General features: G+C 46.9%; 2 protein-coding genes, 2 long non-coding RNA genes and 1 pseudogene across 4 annotated transcripts; 1 reads left to right on the top strand and 4 right to left on the bottom strand.

Moving 5' to 3' along the window:
• Positions 1 to 1,331: 1,331 nt before the first annotated feature.
• LOC123066251 (uncharacterized) lies at positions 1,332 to 3,012 on the bottom strand. The gene is made up of 2 exons (XR_006431285.1): positions 2,452 to 3,012; positions 1,332 to 2,361 (listed from the first exon to the last, which is right to left on the bottom strand). It is a non-coding gene; the product is annotated as an uncharacterized lncRNA (long non-coding RNA).
• Positions 3,013 to 3,660: 648 nt separating this feature from the next.
• On the top strand, positions 3,661 to 4,379 carry LOC123072073 (uncharacterized). The gene is made up of 2 exons (XR_006434827.1): positions 3,661 to 3,871; positions 3,991 to 4,379. It is a non-coding gene; the product is annotated as an uncharacterized lncRNA (long non-coding RNA).
• A 61-nt stretch (positions 4,380 to 4,440) lies between these two features.
• On the bottom strand, positions 4,441 to 9,411 carry LOC123072069 (uncharacterized; annotated as a pseudogene).
• Positions 9,412 to 11,263: 1,852 nt separating this feature from the next.
• Positions 11,264 to 16,251, bottom strand: LOC123072070 (uncharacterized). Its single transcript, XM_044495627.1, has one exon. It carries the CDS (start codon positions 16,073 to 16,075, stop codon positions 11,618 to 11,620), a length of 4,458 nt encoding a protein of 1,485 aa, XP_044351562.1. The 5' UTR covers positions 16,076 to 16,251; the 3' UTR covers positions 11,264 to 11,617.
• A 1,885-nt stretch (positions 16,252 to 18,136) lies between these two features.
• On the bottom strand, positions 18,137 to 21,190 carry LOC123072071 (protein FAR-RED IMPAIRED RESPONSE 1-like). Its single transcript, XM_044495628.1, has 4 exons — positions 20,952 to 21,190; positions 20,757 to 20,864; positions 20,321 to 20,469; positions 18,137 to 20,174 (listed from the first exon to the last, which is right to left on the bottom strand). The coding sequence occupies exon 4, from the start codon at positions 19,585 to 19,587 to the stop codon at positions 18,661 to 18,663; it is 927 nt and encodes a 308-aa protein (XP_044351563.1). The 5' UTR covers positions 19,588 to 20,174; positions 20,321 to 20,469; positions 20,757 to 20,864; positions 20,952 to 21,190; the 3' UTR covers positions 18,137 to 18,660.
• Positions 21,191 to 22,236: the final 1,046 nt, after the last annotated feature.

Here is a 22,236-nt window from a genome sequence, read left to right as displayed (position 1 = left end):
GACGTTGATGGAGCTACCTTATTCCTTGTAGGAAACTTCACCTTCTTGTTATTGCTCATGAAATGGCAGTGTGCTACTACTCTACTACTACTAGAAACATGCTCGCCCTGCTGGCCGAACAAAGGTACATGGTGTTGAGCAAATCCTCAAAAGCTGATCAAAACAGGAAAACACAATAGAACACACCAAAGACGTGAAAAATTGCACATGAGTGCACTACCAAACGCCGCTAGAGTGTTGCGGAGGAGAAGCACATGAGATTTGTTGCCCACACTCATCGACAGACACCCTAAGAAGGTAACACCGCCATGCGCCTCACCATCGTGTCCATCAAAGCAGACGCAAGTTTGACCCACAGTGCCGAAGGGGAGGGAGATGACCGAAGCAGCGCCCCAAGGGAAATGTGACACCCGCAGGCGTCACCACCACCGGCGTCCCGACGCAAAGCTTTCACTCGGCTCCTCCATCCTCTAGACTACTGGAACATGCAACAGACCCCACCCTGACGAGGGACCACTGCGGCGGCTGGAAACTCCAGATTCAGATCAGGGCTAGGCCACCATCGCCGGTGACAACTTTACCAAGACCACGAACAACCGTGTATCCCGCCACCCACATGGCCGAAGCACACTGCCAACACCTGCTAACACGCTGCTCGCGAGAGAGCCAAGACGTGTAGGCCGTCATCCAGGGCCGCCGCCTCAGCAAGCCCCGAGCCCCGCCCTCACGCCAAACCTAACGCCACGGGCCATCGCAAAGAGAGAGCCCTAAAAGGTGAATTATTCCAAAAAAGAAGTGGATTGTTTGGGTAGCAAAATTAAATTTCTCCAATCCAATAATTAAAGGAAAATGCACTTCCTTGTAAAATTAAACCCATTAAGCTACATATGAAGGGAGGCCAACCAGCTATGCCACGTGGCGCAAGCTGGTTGGCCGCGGTGAGAAATCTTTTGAAAAAAAAATTAGATGAAGGTGTGGATTATTTTTTAAACTAGATAATACCCCGCGCGTTGCTGCGGTAATTTATAGCATTACGTAAGAGTTAAGTTTTCTGGAGCAAGAGATAATGAAATCATGAAAAATATATTTATTTGAACTTTTCGCAGAATGATATTGTAAGTTAAGAAAAGAGTACCACCATAGTTTGATCAGATTTTCTCATAATAAGTTTAGATAAATATGTTGAGCAAGAGACAAAGAGACTTCACGCTAATTTGACATCCTTTTGTGGTGCTAATGCGTCCAAACGGCAATTAGCTTGCATTGCCCAGCTTGGTCCATTTTTGACCGGAAGAATAACCGAAGGTATGAGAAATGACATTGCTTCTGACTATGACAACACACAAACTCTATTTTTATTGCATTATGTTTAAGAGGATGCAAACAAACATAGAACAATAAAACAGAAGGACAATCAAAACAGGTTTCGTTTGATCCTCTCAGCAAGGACATATATACATTTAGGCTCAAGTTGTAATTTACATCAGAACAATCAAATAATGATATTCAAACTAAAGAAAAGGGCTATTCATTACTAAGATCTAAATTCAACATTTTGATTGAATAATTGGCAAGCCACTATTTAATTAGACGCTTACATTTATCAAGTGAAGCTTTAGGTTTGAACAGATAATGTCCATGTGCTTAATTTAGAGAAGATTGTTTTATTGTAAGTACACATGCATGGTTGAACACTGAACATCAGTTCCGATTCTAGTATAGATTAAAAAATCGTAGCACCTGCCTACAAAGCAGAAACACATCAGCACCCTTATTTGTCATCACATTAGTATATCCAGGGAGTATGCTGGCTAAACAAACACATCCAGGATGAGACGTATCCAAAAGAAACTGCATTCTCCACTTCAATAGGACATCAAAGTAACTCAAGGCAAGCATGTACAGTTATCTTCAGTCCCAGAGAGAATTCAAGTATGTTCATAAGAGTCACTTCATATTTTGTTTCATTTATGCAAGTAGATGAATAAAACCTTGCAGTAGGGGAAGAACACAAATCTCAATCAAAATATTTCATCACTCGGGTGTTAGATCGATCCCATGCCGTTCAGTGGAATAGTACTACGTACCAGGGAACAACATACCTGAAAATGAACTTGAATATGCTCTGACCATACAAAACAACCAGAGAAAAGGATTAAAATACCAATAAAATCTGTACTAAACTAACATGAGAGAGAGAGAGAGAGAGAGAGAGAGAGAGAGAGATGCAGGATGGTAGTTGGGCATAGTTGATAGTATGGACCATGACTGCAGCTATTTGTACTACACTAATTAACATGAGAGGTAGAGAGGCCTACCGGACTTGATGCAATGGGGACGGCTGGAGATGAACAAAGCTTCCTACAACGCATAAATTAGAGATTTCAACCAAGCTAACTCAAAAACTCGTTCAGACCTAAGGATGTGAAGAAAGGAAGGAGAGCCCCCCACCTCTGGCCGAAGTGATGTTGGAGGAGGATGTCAGCGTTGGGAAGTGTGCCTCGTTGGGTGCCAGATTCGATGCCGGGGCGTGAGTCTTGGGCCCGTGCCCACACCTTGACGCCGGCGAGGTCAGCCGATCCATCCGCGATGCAGCCGCCGGCCCGATCGGCGAGCACCCCGACGTAGCATCGCGTCCCCGGCCGCTGGATCCGTGGGATGATGCGCACGAGGGAGCGGATGTTGCAGCGCAGTTCTCTACTGGGGTGTGATCTGGTGCAGCTCAGCTGGTCCTCCGGTACAGTTCGGCCGTGCGACGGTGTCAATCACTGGACTCCGGGTCAGCATCACGCCGTTCTCCGGTGGAGATGGCCCGCGAAGGTTTGGCTGGCGGCGGCGCGATATGGAACGGCAGTTCCGTCATCTTTGTCGGTGACTTGTTATAGTTGAGGCAGAGATTTTATTGATTGAGGGGAGACGAACCGAACCACTGAAAGAATCAATGCGAGGATTTGTTTACATTAGATGAGTGGAGCTAGGAGAGGAAGAGGGGGAAATAATGGAGGAGATGAACGGAGCCAGCGTGCGTGTCCTCGAGCCGATAACGCCTCAGCGGAAATAAAATATATTAGTTGCGAATTTTAGTTTGCTGAGGTGGCCGGCCCACCGATCCTGCTTGTGAGACCATCCTAGGTCCTGGGCGGGTGGCCCGCCAGAATTTAGTCAGGGGGGAAAGCGGGGGAGATGGGTTGGGCTGGATTAGTCCGTGCGGAGGCTCTGTCCTGGGACCTAACAGCGGTAACTGAAGCCAACATGTCTGTTTTTTACTGTGCTGGGTCCCGCTTGTAAGTCTCTAAATAAACGCTGATGTGGCAGTCCTGCTGATGTGGATAGGCTGCATGTCAAGAGAAATAGGATAGTGGGATGAGCTATTTAGGTATTATAGATGTATTTTTTAGATGAAGGTGAGGACCTCTGGTACTTTTTAAATGAAGGGTTAAGCAAAGTGGCACTCGTTAGCACTCTGTGGTGGTAATTTTTTTTTCTTTTTTACTTCTTTTTTTAACGAATGTGAGGATATTTTTCTGAGATGTTTTTTTAGACGAACACGAGGACTCCATGTATTTTTTTTTTAAAATGAAAATAAGTTTTGTCTCAAGGGGCGCCACAGGAACCACTAGTCCGTATCAACGGCCACGCCGCCACCGCCGAGCCCCCCCCCCCCCCCCCCCCCCCCTTCCTCTGGGTCGGCGGCCGCACCTTCGCCGTGGCCCCCGATTCCCTTTGCCATCGATGGTCCTCATCCTCCTTGGTCGCGGCGTCAATCGAAATCGAAAATATCTCCGCCCAGGCCCAGTACCAACGAAGAGAGGAAGGGCAAAGCCGTCGTCAGTGTCGCGTTTTGTTGCTCGTCGTCGTTCACGGATTCTAGGTAAGGTTCAACCCCCTTCCGATCTGCTTGCTGATCTCAAAGAGGAATTAGAGCAGCAGAGACTACTTTTTTTTTTCTTGCTGAAATCCCCTCCTCGATGCGCGCTTCTGTCTCCGCAGGTGGATCTGATTTCTTACACGAGGAAGACAAGAGCCGTGATTGCCGCGTGCGCCTGCACAATTCAAGTGGATCGGTTAAATTTTGAAACTGTATCGGCTTCTCCACCAGCAAACAATGAGAGAAAAACTAGGCGAGCTACCAACCAAATGCACGCCAACATTTTTTCGATTCTTCCCGGGGCGCTAGTGCTTGCCTGACAATCAGAAGATGCAGAAGTTGCAGACAGATTGGGTCACACATTCTTTCTTCTTAATCTGCATAAAGTTCTGCTTCAAGTACATAATCAGGTACTAGTGCAACAGCTACTCAGCTGATTTGAAGCAAACGGATGCCTACATTCTACGTACATTACAGGTAACTATATCAATGACACACACCAGTTCATCTTTGAGTTGCAGGACCCAATCAAAGCATACTCACATCACACTGTACATTAATAAGAAGTCGAATGCGTCCACAAACATCACACTTTATTACATGAAACCGTACACGGATGCATACGACGTTCGATACATAGGAAAGCCACACGAATTAGATACAACCATTTATGCTCTGTCGGAGCCACCAGGGCACTCATGCAGAGCAGATAAATGGACACTTCAGTTGTAATGCACGCAGAACATAAACACGCAGCAGAAAGAAATCAACAGATAAGCAGAACAGATTGCAATCCACACTAGCACACGCAGACCACACCATGGGATCAACGGAGAGGCCCTTCCGGCGTCAAACCTGTTTCTTCCAGCAGAAAGGGAATGTTGCAGCGTCATCTTCATCTTCTTCTTAATCTCCTTTTGCTTAGTCTTGAGTTTCTGGTCCAGTAAGACTAGGCTTGTTGTCATGCTTATCAATGGCCTTTCTCACCTCATCAGGGACTTTGTCACCCTTGAACTCGAGCTCCTTCAATCTGGGAAGTTTGTCGATGCCGGAGAGAGTTGTGGAAGATGACCAGACAATCTTCTCGAGCCTAGGAGTAGACCCGCTGTTGAAGACAATCTTGGTGATGGCTGAGCAGTCAACAACAAGGAGGTTGAGACATAAGAACTCATCTTTTTTTAATGTAATCTCATGTGTTCCACCAAAAGACTTGTCCATGAGCACCAGACAACGTATATTTTGTTTCTTGGTGAGCAGTTGTAGAGCATCTTGCTCTAGCAATGTACCACGAAGAGTCAGCTTGGTTATTTGTCTGACATTGTCAAATGATGATAGCAAACTGCCACAGAAGCTGCTGTTCAACTCGAGCTCTTCCAATTTTGGAAGAAACTCAACTCCAGAAATAGAACCTATTCCGGTGAAAGACAAAACCATCTTCTCAAGCTCACTCGCTGCTCCATGCTCAAAAGTGATATTAGTCAAGGCCGAGCCCTCAACAAGAAGGTACTTGAGGCATTTGAATTTACCCTCCTTGAAGTTCAGCATGGGCTCGGTGCATGAAATGTGTTGGAGCCTAACACACCGTAACTTGGGCAGCTTGGCAAGGGCTTCCAGATCATCTTTGCTCAGCGGAGTATGACATAGAGTTACCTTGGCAAGTTTGTTTTTATCACCATCTATGAACAATGGAAGAAGACGCACCTTCTGTGTGGTTCCCCTGATGCTTAGACTCTCAAGGATCTTGGGGAAGTGTTTTAAGAGAGAGCCGGGTAACTCTGCACTGGAAGGAGTAGCCTTGCGTGGTGAGGCTACAGGAGTAGTAGTGATTGACAGAGAACGAAGGCACTCATGTAAGTCACCGATCTCCTGAAGCAAATTCCTGACATGGCTATCCATATCATGGATAACCACACCTAGCTTCCTCAGCTGCCATAGCTTTCCAATATCTTTTAAATCACGACTCTTCTGGGCCTTTACATTGGATAGTACCTCCATGTTTAGCATTTTGTCGACACTATGAGGAATCCGGGGGCTGGATTCAAAATTGCTTGGATCAGCGTGGCCAGCTAGCAGACGCTTCAGCTTCAAGAGCAGGATATTTGTTGTTGCATGTGAAGGTATATCAGTTTGTCGGATATCCAGTACCTCTAGCTCACGGAGGTTGTTGATTTCACTTGGTAGCTGGGTAATATCTGTTTTCCTTAGGCTCAGATACTTGAGCAGTAACATCTTGCTGCAGATTTCCTTGAGGTACCGATGGTTCTTCTCAAGAAAGCACGGACAACCTTCTAGATCTAGCACCTTGAGCAGGGATACTTGAGATGATTTAGAGAGCCCATGGAAGAATGATCAATTTTATCAGAGCTGCGGAGTTGGAGGTCATTGAATATGGAGAAGTGGCGAGCCAAGTGATGTGACAGGCGTGTCTCCACAATGTGTTGTTTTCTTGCGATGGTGGTAATGAATCCATGAACTGAATCACTTACGACGCAGCTCTTTACTTTTCCCATGGCATCAATATCAGCAGGATCAATAAGGCACCGACCAACGAGTGTGTCAAAACATCGGTTGGCCTGACGCACAGAACTGGGCCAGTCTTCCTTGGATGTCAGCCCTTCTGCAACCCACCTTGCAATCAAGGTTGACCGCCTGATCTTTTGTCTGGGAGAGAAGATAGCTAGGTACAGCAAGCAGGACTTGTATTCTTTAGGAAGGTCATTGTAGGAGAACTTGAACATCACCTTAGCGATGCTGTAGAATGATGTTGTTGGTAAAGCATGCAGGGTGCTGTGCAGCTTGTGTAACTCGTCACCGCTCCTCTTGGGGTTAGCATACAGAGCATGAGTGAAGATCTTCATGCAGAATTCATGTGGCTCACACTCATACAAGATATCATGAAAAATTTGGGGGTTATAGCTGTCTTCATTCTTCTGCTGACTAGTATACTCGAGCACTGTATCATGGTAGAGGCCAGCAAGAGAATAGTCTATAGGTTGTCGCTGTGGATAGCAATATTCTTTAGCCAGCTGGATGTCCTTTGTGGTGGTGACGATCATTAAATCGGCGCTGCAGTTTAACAGGCTCAAAGCATTTCTGATATCCTCACATGTGGAAACATCCATCAGCTCATCAACTTTGAGGATAAACAGGGGGCATTCACACTTGTTATCTCGGAACGGATGAGGATTCAAGTTATTTTTAATCTCGTTCACGAGCCCTTTGATCTTGAACTGCTCTTTGAACTCATCCTTCATTTTTTCCATCATCTGGTCCACGAGACCGGCAAATATTCTTTCAGAAACACTTTCTGGGTTTTGACCCATAGCTTCACGTTCACCTGTCCCTTCACTCTTGTCATGTTTGCCTTGCTGCAGCTCTCGTAAGATGTCTTCCTTTGCGTCGTGGATCATTTGTTTGATTTGATCCTCACCCAATGTAGCCTTTGTGGTCTTCGTAGCTTGCCTGTCCAAGGATCTGTCTTGAGCCTGCAAGGGCTTGCTGACGCTCTTGGGGAGCAGCTTCCGTAGAATGTGTGCATATTGTACCTCATCAAGCTGAATCCATGCCGTCTGCTGACTTTCGATTTCTCCGCCACGTACCTCCTTCTCCATATGCTTGGATGTTTCTCCTCCTCCCCCACCTCCTTTTTCCTCCTCCTTATGTATGGCTGTTTCTCCTCCTCCTCCTCCCTCCTTCATATGCTTGGCTGAGGCTTCTTCTACTTCTTCCGCCGCCATATGCTTGGTTGTTTCTCCTCCTCCCCCACCTCCTTTTTCCTCTTCCTTATGTATGGCTGTTTCTCCTCCTCCTCCTCCTCCTTCCTCCTTCATATGCTTGGCTGAGGCTTCTGCTACTTCTTCGGCCGCCATATGCTTGGCTGTTTCTCCTCCTCCCCCACCTCCTTTTTCCTCCTCCTTATGTATGGCTGTTTCTCCTCCTCCTCCTCCTTCCTCCTTCATATGCTTGCCTGAGGCTTTTTCTACTTCTTCCGCCGCCATATGTTTGGCTGTTTCTCCCTCTCCCCGACCTCCTTTTTCCTCCTCCTTATGTATGGCTGTTTCTCCTCCTCCTCCTCCTCCTCCCCCTTCCTCCTTCATATGCTTGGCTGAGGCTTCTACTTCTTCCGCCCCCATATGCTTGGCTGCTTCTTTCGCTTCGAGCTTCTTGTCCTTTTCCTTTGCTTCCATATACTCCTTAAGCTTGTTGACGATGATGTTGCTGTTTTCCCACACTGGCACTCTATGCATGTTCTTCCCCTTTTGATCTTGTCGAGACGCTGCCTGGAGCAGCAGCTGAAGGAGTACATCTAGGTCCAGCTGGTCAAAATCTCCCAGCAGCTTGTCGCCCTTCCGTAGTCCGCCACCCTTATTCTTTAGTCGACCTTGAATATCACTCTTGATTTTGTGAAGCTTTTCATAGATCCTCATCTCTTTGATACTCTCCTCGATTTTAAGAAGAGCAAAAGCCCTCTTCTTTTCATTGTAAATTTGCAATCTTCTCATGTAAGCTGACCAAGGGTCAAGATGCTTCTCCTCCACTTGGCCTTCTGTGCCTTGATCCCGGGGTTGGGATTTGGCATGCTTGAGCTCGCGCAGAATGTAGAAGAGAACTTCCTTGGGTCGTAGCGGCGTAAAATGCAGGTGCACAGCCGGGATGTCAACCAAGACAATGCGATTGTAGGGGCTGTACTCCCAGTTTTGTCTCAAACCCCAGATTTCTTGTACAACAGCGAAGAGGTCCTGATATGTGTAGGGTGCCACAACGACTATGGACAGACTTTCGTCGGCGCCTCCTGGAACTCCACGTGCCCATTCCCATAGCTTTGCCTTGACGTAGTCGTCTAGAGTGCGAGGCTCAGTGAAGGCTCTTTGAGCAGAATGGCCAACGGCTGCCATCACCCCCACGAGTTGATCGTCACCGTTTTCTTCTTCGTCATCGTCCCCAACAGCAGCATAGCCACCTACCGCTGCAGCCTGCGACGACGATGCTGCTGTTAGCGGCGATTTCCCCTTGTCTGACTTGGCTGGAACCTCCACGCCATATCTCATCCGCCGCTCGCCAACGTCGCGCGCCCGCTCCTTGAGCAGGCGCAGCTGCTGGGCCGCACGGTGCTGTGCGACCAGCTTGTGCAAGAACCAGGTCGCCCACCAGAGGTAGCCACGGAGCCCGCCTCTGGCACGGTGGATGTCGGGGTTCCCCCTGTAGAGGTAGAGGTCGATGCAGTTGTTGCAGTCCTGGGCGAGCAGCCGCACCTGGTTCATCCAGGTGCGCACCTGCTCATCGTGCTCGCCGCCGGGGGGTGCCGACTTGGCCAGGTGTGTCAGGAAGCTCTTCATGCTCTCCATCTCCTCCTTGATGAACTGTACGTCGTCCCGGACGCCACGCAGTAGCCGCGCCTCACTGCGTATGACGACCAGCAGGGAGCTCACGGCGCCCGCCGCGAGCTCGGCCATGGCTCCCTCTCCTTGCGCCGGCCGGTTGGGCGGTTTCTAGTTGAATTGGCGGTTTCTAGTTGAACTGATGGAGGCTAGCTGAGCTGGGCGGTGGCGACGACGCACACATTCTTCCCCTCGTATGGGAGAGCCAGAGGAGGGAAAAGAAAGAAACGAACCGGTTCAAAGCGTGCCTCTGTAATCGCTGGGTCCAGTGCACGCTCTTCCAGAAACGAATCTCCTTTTCTTCTTTATAAGATCGCCGAGAAACGAATCGGTTCGAAGCGTGCCTCTGTAATCGTCGAGTCCAGGGCTAGCTCTTCGACGAATCGCCCTCTCACCCCATCCGGGAGGGCTGATGTTCACTCAGCCTGGGCTGTAAGGACGCTCGACGCTTCTGTCTCTTAACGCATCATAGCGAAAAGAAAAAAAAATCATAGACAATAATCCAAATGCATTGTCTCTTATACCTCTTGTACTAGGTAGAATCATACCACGTATATACACATCATAGCGAAAAAAAATTAATAGACAATCATCCAAAATGCATTGCCTCTTAGACCTGTTGTACTAGGTAGAAACAGGTGGTGTATCCAGGTCAGAGGAGCCGACAACCAGCGCCTTCTCGGGATGGATGTGTGGGGAATTTTTTTTCTGGACCGCGCCTTGGCAGGTGACCGGCACACGCCTGACACTGCCCAAACAAAAATCACCGTTTTCTGCAACCTTAGCCATAATTGTAGTTGTTTACTGATAAATGAATTACTTTATGACACTGGATCGCGCCAAAAAAGCTGTTAGGGGCGAATCAATTTGTGATTGGATAGTTAGGAGGACAATGGTATACCCTGCCCACAAGAATTCAAGTTCCAGGCTTGACAATGGTGCTCGCATTTTTCTAAATCTTTTTTAGGTCTTTTGGTAATGTGCGTTTAGTGGGAGGAGACACGTATGTGGCGACTTCGTCAATAATGCGTCGGTTCAAGTCTCTCGGGTGTGTGCGTGTATAGAAATGAGTGTATGTGCGTACGTATAAGGGTCTGTGTGAACAGAAAAAGTGAATTATTCCAAAAAAGAGAGTGAATTATTTCGGTAGCAAAATTAAATTTCTCCATTAAAAGAAAATGCACTTCCTCGTCTCATCCGTATCCACGCCGCCCCCGCAAGCGCAACCCCCTTCTCTCTCTTCCTCCGCCAGGGCCGGCGGCCGCACCCTCGCCGTCGCCTCTGACTCCCTGCTGCCCTCCCTCCCCCTCCTTCGTCGCAGCCTCGATCGATATCGAAAAGATCGCCCAGTACCAACGAGGAGGAAGGACAAACCGTCAGTGTCGTCTTTTGCTGCTCATCGCCGTTCACGGATTGGAGGTAAGGTGGGGGCACTGCGCCTCCTCCAACTCCTTCCGATCTGCTGATCTCAAAGAGGAATAAGAGAAACAGACATTACTACATTTTATTGCTGAATTTTTCCCGTTACAGTTACACATTTCTGCAGGTCTTATGCTTACAGTTACACATTTCAAGTGAAGAGCCATGATTGCTGCATGCATCTGCACATTTCAAGTGGATTGGTAGGTGATAGACTGCTAGTGCTCCTCTCCATCGCTGCAGATCGTTACACAAGTTTTTTTCTGAATGAATTGCAGCAGATGGACACATCCTCTACGCGAGCAGAGGAACTTGTCAGCATACTGGCTTCTTCACCAGCAAACAGCGGGAGAAACTACGCGAGCTACCAACCAAATACATGCCAACATACAGCTGAAAACAATGTCGATTCTTCACTAATGCTTGTCTGGCAATCAGGAGATGCAGACAGATTGTGGATCACACATTCTTAATCTGCACAAGGTTCTGCTTCAAGTACATCGTCAGCCATTACTGCAAGAGCTACTCAGCTAGTTTGAAGCAACGGATGCTCTACATTACAGGTAACTATATATCTGTATATCATGAGACACACCAGTTCATCTTTGAGTTGCAGAACCCAATCAAAGCATATTGATACACACTGCATATTTTAATAAGAAGTCAAATGTGCGCACAAACATCACACTTATTACATGAAACCGTACACGAATGCTAATGATGTTCGATACAGAGGAAATCCCCACGAATTCAAATACAGGCATAGATACAACCGTTTATGCTCAATCGGAGCCACTAGGGCACTCACGTAGAGCAAGTAAACGGACATACTTCAGTTGCAATGCACGCTGAACATAAACACAAGGAAATTAACAGACAAGCAGAACACATTGCAATCCACACTAGCACACGCAAACCATACCATGGGATGAAAGGAGGGGCCCTTCCGGTGTCAAACCTGTTTCTTCCAGCAGGAGAATGTTGCAGCATCGTCGTCATCCTCTTCTCCATCTCCTTTTGCTTCGTTTTGAGTTTCCGGTCCATTATGTTTAAAACTAGGCTTGTTTTTATGCTTTTCAATGGCCTCACTCACCTCATTGGGGACTTTGTCACCGTTGAACTCAAGCTCCTTCAATCTTGGAAGGTTGTCGATGCCGGAGAGAGATGTGGAAGATGACCAGACAATCTTCTCGAGCCTAGGAGCAGACCCGCTGTTGAAGACAATCTTGGTGATGGCTGAGCAGTCAACAACAAGGAGGTTGAGCCATAAGAACTCATCTTTTTCTAATGTAATCTCATTCTTTGTTCCACCAAGAGACTTGTCCAAGAGCACCAGACAGCGTATATTTGGTTTCTTGGTGAGCAGTTGTAGAGCAGCTTGCTCTAACAATGTATCACGAAGAGTCAGCTTGGCTATCTGTTCGGCATCGTGAAGCAAACTGACGCATAAGCTGCTGTTCAACTCAAGCTCTTTCAGTTTAGGAAGACAGTCAACTCCAGAAATAGAGCATTCGCTGCTGATAGACAAAACCATCTTCTCGAGCTCACTGGCTGAACCATCCTCAAAATTGATATTAGTCAAGTCCGAGTCCTCAACAACAAGGTACTTGAGGCATCTGAATTCACCGCCCTTGAAGTTCAGCATGTGCTCGGTGCATACAATGTGTTGGAGCTTGACACACCTTAACTTGGGCAGCTTGGCGAGGACTTCCATATCATCTTTTCTCAGCAGAGTTTGACATAGAGTTATCTTGGCAAGTTTGTTGTTATCACCTTTTATGAACAATGGAAGAAGACGCCCCTTCTGTGTGGTTCCCTTGATGCTTAGAGACTCAAGAATCTTGGGATGTTTTTTTAGGTAAGGTACATTGACTTCTGGCAACTCTGCCTCATGTGGTGTGGCTATGGGAGTAGTGATTGACAGAGAACAGAGACACTCATGTAGGTCACTGATCGCCTTAAGCAAATTCTTGAGGTGACTATCCTTATCATCGATAACCACACCTAGCTTCCTCAGCTGCCATAGCCTTCCAATATCTTTTAAATCATGACTCTGCTTGGCCTTGACATTGGATAGTACCTCCACGTTTACCATTTTGTCGATCCTATGAGGAATCCGGGGATTAGATTCAAAATTGCTTGGATCAATGTGACCAGCAAGCAGAAGCTTCAGCTTCAATAGCAGGATATGTGCTGTTGCATGTGGAGGCACCTTAGTCTCTCGGATATCTAGTACCTCTAGCTCACGGAGGTTGTTGATTTCACTGGGTAGCTGGGTAATATCTGTTCTCCTTAGGCTCAGATACTTGAGCAGTAACATCTTGCTGCAGATTTCCTTGAGGTATTGATGTTTCTTCTTAAGAAAGCACAGACAACCTTCTAGATCTAGCACCTTGAGCAGGGACACTTGAGATGATTTAGAGAGCCCCTTGAAGAATTGATCAATTCTATCAGAGCTGCGGAGTTGGAGATGGTTGAAAATGGAGAAGTGGCGAGCCAAGTGATGTGACAGGCGTGTCTCCACAATGTGTTGTTTTCTGGCGATGGTGGTAATGAATCCATGAACTGGATCACTTACGACACAGCTCTTTACATTTCCCATGACATCAATGTCAGCAGGATCAACAAGGCACCGGCCAACGAGCGTGACAAAACATCGGTTGGCCTGACGCACAGAACTGGGCCAATCTTCCTTGGATGTCAGCCCTTCTGTAACCCATCGTGCAATCAATGTTGACCGCCTGATCTTTTGTCCAGGAGAGAAGATAGCTAGGTACAACAAGCAGGACTTGTATTCTTTAGGCAGGTCATTGTAAGAGAACTTGAACATCACCTTAGCGATGCTGTTGAATGATGTTGTTGGTAAAGCCTGCAGGGTGCTGTGCAGCTTGAGCAACTCCTCATTGCTCCTCTTGGGGTTAGCATACAAAGCATGAGTAAAGATCTTCATGCAGAATTCATGTGGCTCACATTTGTACAAGATATCTTGGAAAATTTGGGGGTTGTAGCTGTTTTCATTCTTCTGCTGGCCAATAAACTCGAGCACTGTATCATGGTAGAGCCCAGCAAGAGAATAGTCTATAGGTTCCCGCGGTGGATAGCAATATTCTTTAGCCAGCTGGGTGTCCTTTGTGGCGGTGATGATCATTAAATCAGCGCTGCAGTTTAACAGGCTTAAAGAATTTCTGATATCCTCCCATGCGGAAACATCCATCAACTCATCAACTTTGAGGATAAACAAGGGACATTCATAATTATCCAGGTACGGAACATAATTCAAGTTATGTTTAATCTCATCCACTAGACCTTTGATCTTGAGCTGCTCTTTGAACTCATGCTTCATTTTGTCCATCATCTCATCCACGAAACAGGCAAATATATTTTCAGAAACAGTTTCTGGGTTTTGATCCGGAGCACCAGGTTCACCTGTCCCTTCACTCTTGTCATATTTTCCTTGCTTCAGCTCCCGTAAGATATCTTCCTTTGCGGCATGGATGAGTTTTTTTATTTGATCCTCACCCAATGTAGCCGTCGTGGTCTTTGTAGCTTGCTTGTCCATGGATCTGTCTTGAGCCTGCAGGGGCTTGCTGCTGCTGCTGGTCTTGGGGAACAGTTTCCGCAGGATGTGTGCATATTGTGCATCAGCGAGCTCAATCCATGCCGTCTGCCGACTTTGCATTTCTTTTTTTCCGTCTTCGCCTTTGTCGTCGTCCTCCTCCTCCTCCTCCATATGTATGGTTACTTCTTCTTCTCCCTCCTCCATACCTTTCTCCCTATGTATGGCCACTTCTCCTCCCCGCTTCATATGCTCGGTTGTTTCTCCTCCTCCCCCGCCTCCTTCTTCCTCTTCCTCCCTATCCTCCTCCGTATGTATGGTTACTTCTCCTCCCCCCTCCATTTCCTTCTTCCTATGTATGGCTACTTCTCCTCCCCCATCCTCCATGTGTTTGCATGTTACTGCTCCTCTTCCTTCCTCCTCCATATGCTTGGCCGCGGCATCTTCTCCTCCTCCATCATCCATATGTTTGCATGTTACTCCTTCCCCTCCTTCCTCCTCCATATGCTTGGTTGTGGCTTCTTCTCCTTCCTCCCCCATATGCTTGGCAACTTCTTCCTCTTCAAGCTTCTTGCCCTTTTCCTCTGCTTCCATATGCTCCTTAAGCTTCTTGACGATGATGTTCTTCTTGTCCCATGCCGGTAATCTATGCATGTCTTTGTTCTTTCCATTTTGATCTTGTTGAGACGCTGTCTGGAGCAGCAGCTGAAGTTGCACGTCTAGGTCCAACTGGTCAAAATCACCCTGCAGCTTGTCGCCCTTGGGTAGTCCGTCGCCCTTTGCTAGTCGACTTTGAATACCACTTTTGATTTTGTCAAGCTTTTCATAAATCTTCATCTCTTTGATATTCTCCTCGATATCAAGAAGAGCAATAGCCCTTTTCTTTTCACGGTAAATTTGCCATCTTCTTAGATAAACTTCCCAAGAGTCAAGATCCACTTGGCCTTCCGTGCCTTGCTCCTGGGGGTTGGATTTGGCCTGCTTGAGCTCGCGCAGAATGTAGAAGAGAACTTCCTTGGGCCGTAGCGGCATGGAATCATGGTGCAAGGCCAGGATGTCGACCAAGACAATGCGATGGTACCCTAAGTCCTCTGGCCTTTTCAAAACCCAAATTTCTTGTACAAGTGCGAGGAAGTCCTGATGTTTGTAGGGTGCCACAACGACCATGGACAAAGTTTCTCCAGCACCTGCAGGAACTCCTTCTGCCCATTTCCATAGCTTTGCCTTGGCGTAGTCGTCCAGGCTGCGAGATTCGGTGAAGGCTCTTCTAGCAGAATGGCCGCGGACCGCCATCACCCCCACGAGTTGATCGTCACCTTCTTCTTCTTCTTCGTCGTCCCCAGCAGCAGCATAGCCACCTGCCGCAGCAGCCCAGGAGGACGACGACGATGCCCTTGAAGGCGATTGCCCCTTGCCTGACATGGTCGGGACCTCCACGCCGTACCTCAACCGCCGCTCGCCGACGTCGCGCGCCCGCTCCTTGAGCAGGCGCAGCTCCTCGGCCGCGCGGTGCTGCGCGGCCAACTTGTGGAAGAACCATGTTGCCCACCAGAGGTAGCCTCGGAGTCCGCCCCTGGCGCGGCGGATGTCGGGGTTCCCCCTGTAGAGGTAGAGGCCGATGGAGTTGTTGCAGTCCTGGGCGAGCAGCCGCACCTGGTTCATCCAGGTGCGTACCTGGTCGTCGTGCTCGCCGCCAGGGGGCGCCCACCTGGTCAGGTGCGTCAGGAAGCTCTTCATGCTCTCCATCTCCTCCTTGATGAACTGCACGTCGTCCCGGACGCCGCGCAGCAGCAGCGCCTCGCTGCGGATGACAACCAGCAGGGAGCTCACGGCGCCCGCCGCGAGCTCGGACATGGCTCCCTCTCCTTGCGCCGGCCGGCTAGTGGTTCTGGTGGAGGCTAGCTGAGCTGGGTGAGGGTGGTGGCGAGGACGCACATATTCTTCTCGTCTGGGAGGGCCAGAGGAGGATGTACGAGTGTTGAATCGGTTCAAAGGAATAGGGCGCGCCTCTGTAATTGATGGGGTTCAGTGCACGAGCCGAACAGGTTTCAAGATGGCCTGATGCCCTCACGGGTCACGCACTGATGTAAATCTTGACTTGACTTGACGAACGGTGGGCACCTTCTGTCACTGATGTAAATCAATGACAATGAGCAGTTGAGGCTGCCATGGGCACCTCTTTTGACAATCACTAGTGGTTGGGGCCCCCATTACAGGGCCGTTTGATAGGAAGCTATGCGCACCTCACCATCATGTTAAATTTTTTTAAAAATATTTCGCATCACGTGGACATCACAATCATCTTAAAAAAAACCTAAAAAAACTTTTGTAAAAAGAAAAGTCTCCCTACTATTTAAAAAAATCTAAAAATACCTTTCTCACCGTCACCAACTAGCATGCATCGTGATGAACATTGTAGCTAGTTGCATTTGCTGCCTCCGTAGCCCAAAGGTACCCAAGATATAGTACGCGACAAATCTTGTCGGTGGACAGAGAAATTGATGGGGTTTGCAATGATCTGGGACCCTGGCACATGAATTCATGATGATCACTGACAATGAGCAGTTGGGGCTGCCATGGGCACCTCTTTTGAGGATCACTAGTGGTTGGGGCCGCCATTGCGGGCCGCTTGAGAGGAAGCTATGCGTATCTCATCATCATGTAAAAAATTTTAAAAAATACTTTCGCCTTACGTGGACATCACAACCATCTCAAAAGAAAAAAAAAACTAGAAAAACTTTTCTAGAGAGAAAAGTCTCCCTACTATTTAAAAAACTCTAAAAATACCTTTCTCATCGTGACCAACCAGTATGTGCCACATGGTGTGGCTGGTTGGCCATCATTCTAGCGCCTCTTAGAGCAAGTACAATAGTACACAGTCAGCAGGCTATAAGACATCACAGGTCATCAAAATCCCAGGTGGAGGAGAGAGAAAGCATGAAAGAGAAGGCAGCGGGCGCTTCTCTAGTCGCCGGGCTGCAGCGCAACAAAAGAGAAAAAGGAAGTTGCATGTGAGACAATATCAGGTGAAAACCCAGCTTTCAGTGGAAGCGTGGAAACCCTACCACAGGCTGTTGGATCTTGTATGTATAGACAAGATTCACCCATAACTGCTACATGCAGTTTTGCAGAAAAACGCCCGCTCCCAGTGAAGTTGTTCTACACATAACCCCCTGATGCTTACAAGTGTCACAGCTAGCTCCTCGTCCATGTCCAACAAAGCTCTGCCATAAACATCGAAGTCTGCCCAGTTCCTTGTAAATTTAAATAGAACAGCTTAAACCATTGCCTAGATCAATGCCGAAACCACAACCAAACCATTGCCCAGTTCAAGAACTCCTGCGCTTCACATAGCACATTCTCTTCTAGCAATTGAAACCATTGCCTAGAATAGACTTAAGTAAGGCAAATAGTATAGCTGCACATAGTGTGATTATGCAATATCAATCTGATTCAGTCACTCAGAGATAATGCCTCACTCCAGTACGCACTTACAAAATAGACGCATCATTAATAGTGATAGCAGATCTACACCTTTATATACATCAGTCATTTAGCACATAGCTCCAGTACACTAGCTAATACCTCCATTATTCCTAATAACTTGCAGAAGTCGGTAGGGCCACCAAGCAACCTGAAACAAAAAAGTTTAATTGGTCAAGCAGTAGGAAACATCACTGGAAATTATACAAAAATTTTATAAACAAATTTTTAATACTAATCTATGAATATAGTTACATCAGTGTGTGTTATATTTATTATCAAGCACAATTTTAGAACTATTCTCTAAACTAAGTCCAGAGGAATGTACCGTGATCATTTCTGCTGCATTTGCTTGTCCTTGTTCTTGTTCTTCTCTTTCTGTCTTTGCTTTCCACCCTTATCCCTGTACCCCTTTAGTCTTTTGATTCTACCCCTTGATCGAATATCATTTGGAGGATGGATATGAACCTCACTTGGAATAGAACAACCTAAAAATTCCTCAAATTCTTCTGTTTGAGTTTGTTTTTTCGCTGGAACTTGGGTAGACAATTGCTCTCCAAGTGCAAAAATGTGATCTCTCAAGAATTGCATGCTGACCTGAGATTGCTTCGCTTGTACTAAAAGGTCTTCCATCTTCTTAAATGTTTCTGAAGCTAATTTTTGTATCTCCGGATCAACTGAACTGCTCTCATTGCCTTCCAATAGAATGCCATCCTCGTCAAAGACTGGCTCGGTTTTGCAATCCTTTCTAAACCTTTTGAGTACATAATGCTTTGGTAGTTCATTTAGCTGGGCTGTTCTTAGGACATGGATCAGATGACGACATGGGATACCATGCGTCTCAAACAACTTACATGTGCAAGAACCTACCATGGTTGTTGTGTTGTAAGTTACCACCCTTAATTTCTTATAGCCATCATGTATAGTTACTGTTTTAACCTCACCATCATGTGCCATCATCTCAACAAGGCAACGATCCCTATCAGCAAGCAACTCATGTTGAAAATCCTGAATATCTCATGCGTGAACACCTCGCTGCCATGCTTTTCAATCGCCCACGATGTCTTCAACACAGGCATCGTATGTAGGCTCACATGGTCCTCTTGCAACTCCTTATGATGTTGTTCTTCCAAAGCCGTGTCAAATCTAAGCCAAAACTCAAGCAAAGCATGTTTGTAACCAATAATACGTGAGAAAAAAGAATTGGCACTCTCTGACCTTGAGGTGGTCCGCATAAGCCCTGACAAAGCTATTTCTTTGAAATAAGCTGGTATCCATGATTCTCGAAGGTTGAATCTTTTACTGAACCATTCATCATCTTCCAACCCATACTCTGACATAATTTCTTTCCATCGTTCCTCAAATTCAGTAGGAGTTTCAGAAGACCACACGCACCGACCTAATCGTTCATGGAAATCCTCATCGGTCTTCAAATCAGGGCCAACCTTCTGCGGAATCTTATTCATAATATGCCACATGCATAGCCTATGTGCGGCTGCTGGGAAAACTTCCCTTATTGCATTGTCCATGCTACTACATTCGTCGGTTATTATAAACCTAGGTGCAGCCCCTCCCATAGCTTTCAAGAAAGTGCAAAACAACCACTTATAGGAATCTGCCTTCTCATCATGTAACATTGCAGCACCAAAACAAACACTTGCCTTATGGTGATTGATTCCAGTAAAGGGGGTGAATATCATGTTATATTGATTGGTGCTATACGTTGAGTCAAAGGACACAAGCTCTCCAAATAAAGCATAATTTTTCCTACATGTGGCATCCGCCCAGAACACATGTACTAGTCTGCCCTTATCATCAAGAACATAATCAAAATAAAATCCTGAATTTGCAAGATGTTTTCTAGCAAGCTGGTCAACAAACATTTGAGCATCGGATGACTTGATGAGGCACCTAAGGTTTCGGTGGTGATTTTGCAAGTCTCTCTTTGTACAGCCAACATTCTCAAACCCCCCCAAGTCTACACAAAGGAACCTGTATGCTAGGGATGTGCCAATGCTAGCTTTATGACAGTTCCATAATGTAGTTTTTGCTTGTTGGCTGACTTTCCTGTTTGATCTAATGAATTATTTTTTACTGGGCGATACAAGTGTGTGTGTGTGTGCTCCTTTGTGAAAAGTGTCACAACGTACTTATTCTCGACCGTGCGTTTGACCGCAAGTTTAGCTTCACACCCACATCTAGTGATTTTCCTCTCATATCTCCTCTTACTACCAGTGCTAGCTACCAAAGTTTCCTTACCTTTCCGCTCTTCACGGAAACCTTCACGGTCACAGCAGAAACACTTGTGAGTAACGACACCATTGACAGTCTTTTGGTGCCCCACACGTACTGAAAAACCAACATGATGTGCATAAGCTTCATAGAACTCCTTGGCTGCGTTCAAATCAGCAAAAGTCATCCCTATGGCTAGTCTGATGGCATCATCACACTCTGGAGTACAATATGAGCCCTACAATTTGAACGAAAGGCAGAACAGATTTACTTTGTTGGAATACAGGAAATTGTAGAGATGTACTCTCTCTGTAAAGAAATATAAGATCGTTTATAGATCACTAAATTAGTGAGGGAGTACATATTAGTTAGGCAAGTACTTACACAGAAAGGTGCACTATAAGATTTCTGTGGTGTAGTAAACCCAATGTCCAGAGTTGGCCTAGTGTGGACGGCTGATTCTGCATCAGACTGGATATCACAAATAGCCAAAAAAGGAGCCTTGCTCACTTCACTTTGGCATTCCATAGTTACTGCACAAAACAAGATATACAGTTTGTAAGTGGAATCATAGGACGGACATACTTATCGTCATCTAAATTCCATCTATACAGTAGCAGTAGCAGTTTATACAGATATCAATTTTGATTAGATTACTGTCACACACAGCACACATGCCAAGCAGCAACACACGTATAGTCATAGATGTATATAACACTTAATTAGGAGCAAGTACATTATATCTTGCCAATTTCTTCAAGACAAAAATCTGGACAGTGACCTCTAAGAAAATAAGCAGTTGCTGGCAAGATGCCACTACCTCATCCCCTCTCCTATTTCCTTTTTAGATGTGCTGAACTTGGAGGAGACAACCCAATGAGCCACGAGCTAGTCGCCTCCTCTGTTTGCTTTGCAAATCTAGTCCAATCTAGAGTAGAGGAACCCACTAGATGAGCAATTGGGACAAAGGAGAATGGGGCAAAGAAGAAAATATGAAGGGTACAAATCCTCATACCTAGGGACCCAAATCCAATTGGGGATAGTTGGGGATTGAGCACGGTTGGCTGCACAATCGCCGGAGAGGAATCAGCCGTGGCGCTCGCTGACCGCCGGCCCAGCACGGAACGCTCGGAATAGGGCCGCCACTGTTAGCGGGATAATCACCAGGAGTAGAGAAATCACCGGCGCCGCTCGTCGCCCGCCGCCCAGCGCCAAAAGAAAGGGTCTGGCCGGCTCGTCTCCTAACCCTAGCTTCTCACGGTAGGAAATAGAATGGGGATTGGCATTACTGCTACGGGGAAAGGTACATAAGGGCTCAGGGTCTGTACCGAGGTGCAGAATTCTTGCGGGGTTATATTTGCAATTTGTACATCCTTCCATCTCGCAGCACACATTTTCTATCCAACGGCACAAGACCAAGTTTCCATGTTTTCGCTGAATATACGGTTTCCACCAGATATGTACTCGTTGCATGTAGCGGCGTGAGAGCTAAAAGGCCGGCGTTACTTCCTCTCTTCCAATCAGATGTGTTTCATTGCATTCCTTTGCATGCAAGCATTAATTGCTACATTCAATCTAATAGCTAGCTTATAGTAGTAGTCAATCTATTATACTAGTGGGCTTTTAAGAAAGCTTTAAGTGACATGGCATTAGTATATAGCCAGCACCCGACTATGTTATTAGCCATGCTCTTAATGGGTTTAATTAATTTGCGCTATACCATTCCACTTGGCCAAAGTAATTGCTTCTTGAACAATACTACAAGCTTATTTTCCATGTTTGCTCCGATGCTTCTGATGCACAACCCGAATTCACACGCATACGGGAGTTCACACGCATAGCATAGCGGAATTTTTAGTACAAACCATAATTAAACATAACCAAAATTTAAAAACACATAGTTTTAAAGATCTACTCGTCACCGGAGGCCTCGTCGGAGCTGCTGTCGCTGCCGTGATTGGGCGGAGGCTAGTTGCCGTGCAGAGTGTTGTAGATTAGCGTGGAGCAGATGGTCGCTTGCAGTTGGAACTCCTCTAGGAGTGATGGCACACGCGCAGCCGCAGCTATCTCCGGCTGTGGTGGCCTCCTTCGCGTTGAACCACACAACCTCCGCCTCCCTACGACGCTGCAGGGCCGGATCGAAGATGTCGTCGAGGTGATGGAAGCTGGCCCAAGCTGGAGCGCCAGCGTTGCGGGACTTGGAGTCGCGCTTGCGCGCCGCCTCCCTCTGCATGTCCGACATGGCAGGGCGGAAGCTAGAGCCGCCTGCCTCGTCGTCATTCCTGCGCTTGCGGGCGATG

Source organism: Triticum aestivum, chromosome 3B, assembly GCF_018294505.1.
Source record: "Triticum aestivum cultivar Chinese Spring chromosome 3B, IWGSC CS RefSeq v2.1, whole genome shotgun sequence".
Taxonomy (NCBI): domain Eukaryota; kingdom Viridiplantae; phylum Streptophyta; class Magnoliopsida; order Poales; family Poaceae; genus Triticum; species Triticum aestivum.
The sequence above is the reverse complement of the archived record's forward strand: the minus strand, read 5'-3'. Positions and strand labels throughout refer to the sequence as shown.

What these genes read in the sequence shown, in the direction of transcription:
- LOC123072070 (XM_044495627.1), bottom strand. Translation starts at nt 16,075, where the DNA reads ATGTCCGAGCTCGCGGCGGGCGCCGTGAGCTCCCTGCTGGTTGTCATC.
- LOC123072071 (XM_044495628.1), bottom strand. Translation starts at nt 19,587, where the DNA reads ATGTTTGTTGACCAGCTTGCTAGAAAACATCTTGCAAATTCAGGATTT.